Genomic DNA, 11,734 nt, shown 5'->3' on the forward strand with positions numbered 1-11,734 from the left:
CGTTAAGCGCGTCAGCGCATAATGACACTCACCTGAACTCCATCACCACCTTGATTACCTGCCCTATCTATATATGTTACTCCCTTTGGTTCCTTCCCCAGATGTCATTATTTCTGTTCCTGTGTCATGTCTGTGCGTTGTTCTTGGTTATTATTTGGTATTATATTGTGTTAATTTATTAAAACACTCACTCCCTGAACTTGCTTCCTGACTCTCAGTGCACATCGTTAGAGGCAAACACAACACATCACTGAGTAACTGCCTCCTTTTTTCAAGCATTGTGGTGGCTGCATCATCAATCAATCACATTTATTTTTTAAGCCCTTTTTACATCCGCAGATGTCACAAAGTGCTATACAGAAACCCAGCCTAAAACCCCAAGCAGCACGCAATGTAGATTTGTAAAAGCATGGAATGGGTATTGTCGTGTCTTTACTATCATTAAATTGAAGACTTATAGTTTTTATCAAAGATTCTCTGTAATTAGTATTACGCGATCAACTGATTAATCATGTAACTGTAATGAACTAGGAAGTCGGGGCACCAAGGAAAAATATTCAGATTACAAAGTTATCATTTCCTAAAATAACTTTTCAGATATTTTATCTGATCAATTAGTCTTCGAATTAATTAATTATTTACTTTAACTCACGTTAGTCTCATTCCAAACGTCGTAAATTGTTGGTTATCTGCACAAACCCAGTCTTCATTATGAGTCATCCATTCATCAATTGTCTTAAATCATTTATTTATTACTAACTAAGTAATTCACAGAAATGCATAAACAAACAGTAAATATGGTTACAAGAAATGATAGGAGAATGTGCCCTAGTGGGCTAAACCGGCATGGCGGCTTGTTAGACAAAAGGGGAAGTGGGGGTCGACTAAGAAGTCACTACAGAGTGATAATTATAACAATTGGAATGCTAATCCTTTGCACATGAACGCTCAATCATTCGGGAACAATTGCAATCAATATATATATTTAAGCTCAGTGTGTCGTCTTGATCGCTGGTGAAAAGTTGTTTCTTTTGTAGAATTGTCCGTCTCTCTCCCATTCTCTCTCTCTGTCGTGGTTATTCTGGATAGTTCAGAGTGACATTCATTCGTTTTGTTATAGAGTGGATGTTTCGGCGGTTGTCGTTCTTCGCGTTCAATGATACCGAATTCCTAGCTGCAGACTAGTAATTAATATCAAAGACTTGTTCTTCTTCTGTCGGTATCGATAGTCAAGAGTTTAACCACGTGGTATGGTTAAAAGATTCAGCAATAGTCTATAACCTTTGTCCAAACATGGTCTGGTGATAATTTCTCAAAGTTGGGTTTTATTCGGAATTGCAGAAAAGGGGCTGTCCCAGGATGCCTGACCCTAACTAGGCTCAGGGGCGGTCCTCTGATTTAGTTCAAATCAAAAGGGAATTGTATTTTCCTTCATTAAACAGTCCAAAATCATATCACACAATTTTAAAAACATTCATTCATCTTATACAACAATTAGATGTAAACCTCATATCTGAGGGTATTATATAAACAGCGTTATGGTAATGTGGCCGCACCGTCTCCCATGAGCTTCCCCAAGTTGTAACAAACGGACCAGTTCATAGCTGAATTCTTCACCGATCTTTTATACTTTCTCCGGAACATACTCTATACTGTGTCCATGAGGAGATCCTCGGGAATTTACGACGTCTCTCTAACCACAGCAGCCTAGTTGAAGGAGGAAAGGGGGAGGCAGGGAGAGAGGGATGGGGCTTGCCATACCCAAAGAGGGCAACGTCATGACAGTATGCTTGACATAAACCTGCTCTTATGAGACCTACCCAAGAAGACTCACAGCTGCAATCGCTGCCAAAGGTGTTTCCAACATGTATTGACTAAGAGGAGTGAAAATGTATCTAATCAAGGTATACTAAAGTTTTTTTCCATTAATCTTTTTAAAAGTTGTATTTTTCTTTGTTCCAGGACAATTAACTCTCCATAGCCAAAGTAAGTAAGACCTTTAAACAGGTCGCAGGGCCAGGCGGATTACCAGGACGTGTACTCCGAGCACGCGCTGACCAACTGGCAAGTGTCTGACCAACTGGCAAGTGTTCACTGACATTTTCAACCTGTCCCTGACCGAATCTGTAATACCAACATGTTTCAAGCAGAGAACACCAAGGTAACATGCCTAAATTACTACTGACCCGTAGCACTCACTTCTGTAGCCATGAAGTGCTTTAAAAGGCTGGTCATGGCTCATGTTAACACCATTATCCCAGAAACGCTAGACCCACTCCAATTTGCATACTGCCCCAGCAGATCCACAGATGATGTGATCTCTATTGCACTCCACACTGCCCTTTCCCACCTGGACAAAAGGAACACCTACTCTTTACAGCTTCTCTGCACTCTTCAGTCCACCAGGGAACTGGCATTCTCCTTCTCCCCCCTGTACCTGTGTGTGTCACCTGCTTTGAGGCCTCTACTATTGCCCCTCTTACATCATTCACTGTTTCTAAATCTGTACGGAGATCAACCTGAGACAGCCTCTGTTCACGTTCACTCACGAGGTAGTTTTGATGTAGTGAACTACTTTTTCAAAGTAACTAGTTAAGTAAACCATGTTTTTCTTAAAGACTTGCTCTGATACTTTGGCGACTAAGAAAGTATTTTTTTAACCTGCCGCTTTGGATGTGGCAATATCATGACACACGGCGAGATCCAGATGCAGATGATTGGAGTCTTACAATGTTTAATAATCCAAAAGGAGCAGGCGAGAGAATGGTCGTGGACAGGCAAAAGGTCAAAGATGTACAGAGTGGCAGTCAGGCTCGTGGTCAAGACAGGCAGAATGGTCAGGCAGGCGGGTACAGAGTCCAGAACAGGCAAGGGTCAAAACCGGGAGGACTAGAAAAAGGAGAATGCAAAAAGCAGGAGAACGGGGAAACCGGCTGGTTGACTTGGAACATAAAAGACAAACTGGCACAGAGAGACAGGAAGCACAGGGATAAATACACCGGGGAAAACAAGTCACACCTGGATGGGGTGGAGACAATAACGAGGACAGGTGAAACTGATCAAGGTGTGACAGTCAATGTAGTTCATACATGCATAATCTATGAACAGACTTACTGTCTAACTTCAATTAGCCACGAAATCCCTAGTTTGAAAGCGACTGGTTTCTTGAAGCTGTGCTGCACCATTTTCCCTACATATCCCAGCATGAGGGCCAGCCCCTTAGCAATTTGAGTTCTAGCCCTTCGCACTTGAGTGGCAGCTAGCAAGAGGACTGCCCAGCATTATCCAATGAGGTTACAGGGAGGCCCAATGGCTCAGTTGATACAGCAGAGAGAGCAATGACGTGGTGCACATACCTGCACATTTGTGATGGCGTACGCAATGTTCGGGGGCCACTTTTAGCTTGTGAGTGCTACGTTCAGAATTACTGGTTAAAAAAAGATATAAAAGTACAGGAGAATCTCTAAGTGTGGCTTAGGGTTCCCCAAACTCGGTCCTCGAACGTGTGCGCTGGGATGTCGGGAAGCAAGTTCAGGAAGTGAATCATTTAATAAATGAACAAAACATAATACATGCTAGTGTAGCCTAACTTCTTCCAGTGAGAAGTAATTGGATACTTTGGTCAACTATAGAGTAGCTGTTGGAGGCTATGTTGGACTATCTTTCTGCTTTTTAGATTATGGGTACTGTAGATCATGCTGCTACAGTGGACAACAAATCCAGGCTACTCACAGTGCATCTACATGAATTGGAATTCTCCCCTGTGCAGTCTAAGCACATGAGAATGATAAATCCCCTGGCTTTGGTCAATGTCACCCTCTGCATCCCACTGGAACACCAAAACAACATGATTTGCTCTGGGTGTAATGAAATAAAACTATACAGTTTCATGTCACTACTAAATAAAGAAATGTTACAGGAGAAAATGACACTCTCCCTGTACTGCTGGTATACTGCCAACATGCCAGTTCTTTCCTGTAAAAGAGATTTAGCAAAAAGACATCACAATTGGGGGTTCATCTCCTTTTATTAAAAAAAAACAAATTCTGGAAAGTACATTGCCTGGAACACACGTAACAACTTTCATTAGACGCTATAGCTGCCATCGTTTCAATCAATAAATACATGTAATTTATAAAGCCCAGTAAGACAACTGCGGATATAAAAGGTGATTTACCTGGGCCAAATCCCTAAGCAAGTAGCAGTAAGTCAAAACTCCCTACAAGGAAAAAACCTTAAGAGGAATCAGATTTGGAGCAGAGGTACAGTGCCTTGCGAAAGTATTCGGCCCCCTTGAACTTTGCAACCTTTTGCCACATTTCAGGCTTCAAACATAAAGATATAAAACTGTATTTTTTTGTGAAGAATCAACAACAAGTGGGACACAATCATGAAGTGGAACGACATTTATTGGATATTTCAAACTTTTTTAACAAATCAAAAACTGAAAAATTGGGTGTGCAAAATTATTCAGCCCCTTTAAGTTAATACTTTGTAGCGCCACCTTTTGCTGCGATTACAGCTGTAAGTCGCTTGTGGTATGTCTATCAGTTTTGCACATCGAGAGACTGAAATTTTTCCCATTCCTCCTTGCAAAACAGCTCGAGCTCAGTGAGGTAGGATGGAGAGCATTTGTGAACAGCAGTTTTCAGTTCTTTCCACAGATTCTCGATTGGATTCAGGTCTGGACTTTGACTTGGCCATTCTAACACCTGGATATGTTTATTTTCAAACCATTCCATTGTAGATTTTGCTTTATGTTTTGCATCATTGTCTTGTTGGAAGACAAATCTCCGTCCCAGTCTCAGGTCTTTTGCAGACTCCATCAGGTTTTCTTCCAGAATGGTCCTGTATTTGGCTCCATCCATCTTCCCATCAATTTTAACCATCTTCCCTGTCCCTGCTGAAGAAAAGCAGGCCCAAACCATGATGCTGCCACCACCATGTTTGACAGTGGGGATGGTGTGTTCAGCTGTGTTGCTTTTACGCCAAACATAACGTTTTGCATTGTTGCCAAAAAGTTCAATTTTGGTTTCATCTGACCAGAGCACCTTCTTCCACATGTTTTGTGTGTCTCCCAGGTGGCTTGTGGCAAACTTTAAATGACACTTTTTATGGATATCTTTAAGAAATGGCTTTCTTCTTGCCACTCTTCCATAAAGGCCAGATTTGTGCAATATACAACCGATTGTTGTCCTATGGACAGAGTCCCCCACCTCAGCTGTAGATCTCTGCAGTTCATCCAGAGTGATCATGGGCCTCTTGGCTGCATCTCTGATCAGTCTTCTCCTTGTATGAGCTGAAAGTTTAGAGGGACGGCCAGGTCTTGGTAGATTTGCAGTGGTCTGATACTCCTTCCATTTCAATATTATCGCTTGCACAGTGCTCCTTGGGATGTTTAAAGCTTGGGAAATCTTTTTGTATCCAAATCCGGCTTTAAACTTCTTCACAACAGTATCTCGGACCTGCCTGGTGTGTTCCTTGTTCTTCATGATGCTCTCTGCGCTTTTAACGGACCGCTTTTAACGGACCTGCATTTATACGGAGACTTGATTACACACAGGTGGATTGTATTTATCATCATTAGTCATTTAGGTCAACATTGGATCATTCAGAGATCCTCACTGAACTTCTGGAGAGAGTTTGCTGCACTGAAAGTAAAGGGGCTGAATAATTTTGCACGCCCAATTTTTCAGTTTTTTATTTGTTAAAAAAGTTTGAAATATCCAATAAATGTCATTCCACTTCATGATTGTGTCCCACTTGTTGTTGAGTCTTCACAAAAAAATACAGTTTTATATCTTTATGTTTGAAGCCTGAAATGTGTCAAAAGGTCGCAAAGTTCAAGGGGGCCGAATACTTTCGCAAGGCACTGTACATATGACCATCTAGTGTTGTGGTGTGCAACTCCCATTGTATTGTGTTGAACTTTGTGTATAATGTATTGTAGTTCCGCTTTTACAAAATGACTTTCTATTAAAATGTACATTAGTATAAAAGTCTGTCCTCCCTTTATGTTTTCTCTGTAAACAAGCAATGATAATTGCTCTGGCATGATGCCTGTTGAGTGACCATGGACCGAAGGCCATTCTATTCTTCTGTTTTCTTATCCTTTTTGGTCTCCTGCTCAGACCTCTTCCAGGATAACAGGAGCACCAATCCCAGGAGCATTAGCAGCAGGGGATATATCAACAATCTTCTCCTCTGCTCAGCTGGCATCACATAGCACACTGTGGAAGGGAGGAGAGAAGAAAGGAGCACTCAACCTCAGTAACTGAAATAGACAACATTTCCCTCTATATCTGACCACTGTTTTATGAACTGTAGTAGAGTATTGTGAACAACACAAACATTGGCACAAACACACACGCACGCATACACACGATAGCATACGCACTATACATACACATGGAGTTAGTACACATGAATGATCAATAATCCAAAATATCCAATAGTAAAAAGAACTCAAAATAAAGGATCTGATAACAACATTGAGTCAAAGAACAAACCTTGGAAACCTGATATTTTACCTGGTGGTGGGTGGAGTGTGAGAAACTTGGTGAAACTCTGGTCCAGCACCCTCAGTCTCAGCTCGGCTGTAACAGTCAGAGTGCTGTTCAGCCTCAGGGTCACCTCACTCTCCAGCTCATAGAGCCCCTTGCTGTCTAACTCCATAGTGGTGTTGGTACTGCCCATCACACCTTTCCACACTACCTCTGGCTGGGGAAACCCCTGAGAGGCACTGAAGGTCACAACAAAGCCGTCACAAGTGGCTTGGATGGATATCCTGGGCTCATCATAAGGGGCTGGTTTGAAATATTAGAAATACTTTTGTAGGGGCAGTTATCATTATTTACACTATACAATATAGCTGGAGCAACAATGGAACCTACCTGCCACTAGAAGTTGTAGCTTTTCCTGGGTGCTTCCCTGTTCATCTGTCACATCACAGGTGTATGGGCCCTGGTCACTCGGCTGCACATCACTCAGTCTAAGTGAGGCATTTCCCACTGTGAGCTGGTCTTCAAACAGATGAGTTCGTCCCTTGTAAACAACACTCTGTCTTTCCAGCTGATCTCTCCCATGGTAATAGCTGTGGACCACCTCTGACTCTCCACGCTGCCAGTTGACGACCAGGTTGTTGAGGTTCAGGTTTTTAGACAAAGAGCAGCTAAGGGTGATGTCACTGCCCGGAGCTGCCACTTCTCTTGGTTGTAGACTGGTTGTAGTTACCACTGATGATATCACTGATAAATGGAATAGGTGGAATGAGAGAAGGATGATGTGGGAGAGAGAGTGGTATTGGTAATTAATTACAGCAAATCAACCATTGTTCTAACATGTTATTGTACAGTTGAAGTCGGAATTTTACATACACATTTAAACTCAGTTTTTCCACAATTCCTGCAATTTAATCCTAGTAAAAATTCCCTGTTTTAGGGCAGTTATTTTAACAATGTGAAATGTCAGAATAATAGTAGAGAGAATTATTTATTTCAGCTTTTATTTCTTTCATCACATTCCCAGTGGGTCAGAAGTTTACATACAGTATATTAGTATTTGGCAGCATTGTCTTTAAATTGTTTAACTTTGGCCCATTCCTCCTGACAAAGCTGGTGTAACTGAGTCAGGTTTGTAGGCCTCCTTGCTCGTACACGCTTTTTCAGTTCTGCCCACAAATGTTCTATAGGATTGAGGTCAGGGCTTTGTAATGGCCACTCCAATACCCTGACGTTGTTGTCCTTAAGCCATAACTTTGGAAGTATGCTTGGGGTCATTGTCCATTTGGAAGATCCATTTGCAACCAAGCTTTAACTTCCTGACTGATGTCTCGAGATGTTGCTTCAATATATCCACGTAATTTTCCTGCCTTATGAAGCCATCTATTTTATGAAGTGCACCAGTCCCTCCTGCAGCAAAGCACCCCCACGACATGATACTGCCACCCCTGTGTTTCACGGTTGGGATGGTGTTCTTCAGCTTGGAAGCCTCCCCCTTTTTCCTCCAAACATAATAATGGTCATTATGGCGAAACAGTTCTATTTTTGTTTCATCAGACCAGAGGACATTTCTCCAAAAAGTGCGATCTTTGTCCCCATGTGCAGTTGCAAACCATAGTCTGGCTTTTTTATGGCGGTTTTGGAGCAGTGGCTTCTTCCTTGCTGAGTGGCCTTTCAGGTTATGTCGATATAGGACTCGTTTTACTGTGGGTATAGATACTTTTGTACCTGTTTCCTCCAGCATCTTCACAAGGTCCTTTGCTGTTGTTCTGGGATTGATTTTCACTTTTCGCACCAAATTACGTTCATCTCTAGGAGTCAGAAAGCGTCACCTTCCTGAGCGCTATGACGGCCGCATGGTCCCATGGTGTTTATACTTGCGTACTGTTTGTACAGATGAATGTGGTACCTTCAGGCGTTTGGAAATTGCTCCCAAGGATGAACCAGACTTGTGGAGGTCTACAATTTGTTTTATGAGGTCTTGGATGATTTATTTTGATTTTCCCATGATGTCAAGCAAGGAGGCACTGAGTTTGAAGGTAGGCCTTGAAATTCATCTACAGGGACACCTCCAATTGACTCAAATGATGTCAATTAGCCTATCAGAAGCTTCTAAAGCCATGACATAATTTTCTGGAATTTTCCAAGCTGTTTAAAGGCACAGTCAACCTAGTGTATGTAAACTTCTGACACACTGGAATTGTGATACAGTGAATTATAAGTGAAATAATCTGTCTGTAAACAATTGTTGGAAAAATGACTTGCGTCATGCACAAAGTAGATGCCCTAACCGACTTGCCAAAATTATAGTTTGTTAACAAGAAATTTGTGGAGTGGTTGAAAAACAAGTTTTAATGACTCCAACCTAAGTGTATGTAAACTTTAGACTTCAACTGTTTCTCTACTTCTTTGCTGTCTAACCATGAAAGGGCGGAATGGATGAAATGACATAATCCATACAGTTCCTATAGAAAGTCTACACCCGCTTGAACTTGTAGTGGAATATTCTAATCAAGTGAGAGAGACCTTGTCATTTCTTCAAACAATCATCTTTATTCAATATCGATTAATTATTGCAATAATGAGGCTGGTCGACCCAACACCCTTGAGTGTTGGACCGAGTTAACTAACCTTTACAGAATGCAGAGTTCTATATATAGCTGACACTAAGAATGCTTAGTCGTGGCTGTTTCCACCCCAATGGGCATCATAAGCCACTCTGGGTTCATTCGGTCATTATCTGTACAGTGTTGTTGTCTTAATCTCACCCTGGCTTAGTTTCCCAGATGCCATGATGATTATGAGACAATGAGGGATTGTTCTAAACTCTTCCAGGCTAGCTCTCTCTCGGTTACACCCACCACATCTTGTCTATGTAATGTAGTTTTTAACTCATTTGTCAGCTCAAGCCATCTCTACTGACCATACGCCCAGATTGGCTGCAGGGAACTAGAGTGGAGATCATAAAGACAGAGCAATAGTAGGACAAAAATGTCTTGCTATTAGTTAAATCTTAATCGTTAACCATTAATATCAAATAAATCAGGTAAATACGCAATTTTCACAAACTTTTTTCACATTTTGTTGCATTACAAAGTGGAATTGAAATATATTAATATTAATTTGTCATTGATTTACACAAAATATCACATAATGTCCAAGTATAAAGAAAATTCTACACATTTTTACAAACGAATAAAACTGTAATAACTTGAATAGTCATTGCATATGTATTCACCCCTTTGTTTAGGCTAGCCTAAATTAGTTCAGAAGTCAAATTTGGCATAACAAATCACATAAGTTATATGGACTCACTGTACGAAATAATAGAGGTTGACATGATTTTTTAATGACTACCCCTTCCTCTGTCCCACATACAGTACACAGAAAATCTGTATGGTCCCTCAGTCAAGTATTACATTTCAAGCACAGATTCAACTACAAAGACCAGGGAGCTTTTTGTAAGCCTCATAAAGAAGGGCAGTGATTGGTAGATGGGTAATAGTAACAAATCAGACATTGAATATATATTTAAGTATGGTCAAGTTAATAATTATGCTGTGGATGATGTATTAAACCACCCAGACACATCAAAGATACTGTCGTCCTTCTGAACTGAGCTGCAGGACAGGAAGGAAACTGCTGATGGATGTCAGTGAAAAGAAGAATACAAATATACAGAATAAAAGTATTCCAAAACATGCATCCAGTATGCAACAAGGCACTAAAGTAATACTGAAGAAAAAAAACACTGCAAAGGAATACACTTTTTGGCCTAAATGCAAAGCCTTATGTTTGGGGTAAATCCAACAACTCATCACTGAGTAACTGCCTCCTTTTTTTCAGGCATGGTGGTGTCTGCATCATCAATCAATCAAATGTATTTATGAAGACCTTTTTACGTCAGCAGATGTCACAGGGTGCTATACAGAAACGCGGCCTAAAACTCCAAACTGCAAGCAATGTAGATATGTAGAAGAATGGTACGGGTATGCTTGACATCAGCAAAGGCTGGGGAGTTTTTCAGGATGAAAATAAACGTTATGGAGCTAAGCACAGGCAAAATCCTAGAGGAAAACCTGCTTAAGTCCGCTTCACAGCAGACACTGGGAGAGGAATTCACCTTCCAGCAGGACAATAACCCACAACACAAAGCCAAATCTAAACTGGAGTTGCTTACCAAGAAGACAGTGAATGTTCCTGAGTGGCCAAATTACAGCTTTGACTTAAATGTACTCTTAGGAGACCTACCCGAGAAGAATCACAGCTGCCAAAGGTGTACCTTTTTTTTACTTAAAAATGGCACTATTGGTTAGGGCCTGTAAGTAAGCATTTCACTGTTGTATTCGACACACGAGACAAATAAACTTTGATTTGAGTGTTGCACAAATATGCACTAATCAATGTTCATGTGATCATTGATGAGGGATCCCATTTATTTATGAATTACTAAAAAAGGTATTTGTAAAGGTTTGATATTTGCCCTACTACTTGTCCATACACACCATATGAAAATACTCAATTTTTACTTACTGATAACAAACAGCACAGAGACCACACACAACCTGAAAGACAAAGAGAGACACATACTCTTTGAATTCTGCTTCTAATAATCCATGGACTAACTTTATCCTGCATTTTCTTTATCCTATATAATGCATTATAGAGCCTATTAAGCATGGGGATCCAATTGTACATATACCCCTTAGTTTCTAAACTTTGTTAAACATTTGAGTGAATTAATGAAATGTTAGCACTTACCCCATGTGCAGAGGGAACAAAGAAAGTGCCGCACAGGGTGTAGATGGCCAACTTTAAATGTGCATTACCGCCACCAACTGGACTGGAGTGTGGACCAGAGACAGAAAAGGTATAAATCCTATCCATTAATCTTGTCTCCCTAAGGAAACTAAATATGCAAAGAAATACATCACGTGAAGTTTGCCTGAACAGTACAATTAAACTTGTTTCTTCAACACCATTATTCCTTGAATCTAATAATAATCTCTCCCTTTCCCTCTCATAGTGCTGGCACTGAAAAAGAACATGTTCCACTGTCTCCATCTCCTCTTGAAAATGATCACACTTCCCAGTTGGATGCTTTCCTACCAATTTCAAATGTGTGTTTCAGCCTTGTATGTGCCAGTCCCAGCCTTATTACACTTTCCACCCTTCTCTCTCAACCTGAGGACCTCCGTGCCCCTACCTTTTCCTGGATCTTCCCTTTCCCTCCC

General features: G+C 40.9%; 1 protein-coding gene across 2 annotated transcripts; it reads right to left on the bottom strand.

Moving 5' to 3' along the window:
* Positions 1 to 5,686: 5,686 nt before the first annotated feature.
* On the bottom strand, positions 5,687 to 11,336 carry LOC110538717 (CD276 antigen). 2 transcript variants are annotated; one of them, XM_036943182.1, is made up of 5 exons: positions 11,262 to 11,336; positions 11,034 to 11,065; positions 6,894 to 7,247; positions 6,531 to 6,596; positions 5,687 to 6,230 (listed from the first exon to the last, which is right to left on the bottom strand). In XM_036943182.1, exons 1-5 carry the CDS (start codon positions 11,264 to 11,266, stop codon positions 6,091 to 6,093), a joined length of 597 nt encoding a protein of 198 aa, XP_036799077.1. In that variant the 5' UTR covers positions 11,267 to 11,336; the 3' UTR covers positions 5,687 to 6,090. The 2 variants fall into 2 exon arrangements, with proteins under 2 accessions (XP_036799077.1, XP_021481354.1); XM_021625679.2 differs by having other exon boundaries at positions 6,531 to 6,806.
* Between the last annotated feature and the right edge of the window lie 398 nt (positions 11,337 to 11,734).

This window comes from Oncorhynchus mykiss, chromosome 2, assembly GCF_013265735.2.
Source record: "Oncorhynchus mykiss isolate Arlee chromosome 2, USDA_OmykA_1.1, whole genome shotgun sequence".
Lineage (NCBI taxonomy): Eukaryota > Metazoa > Chordata > Actinopteri > Salmoniformes > Salmonidae > Oncorhynchus > Oncorhynchus mykiss.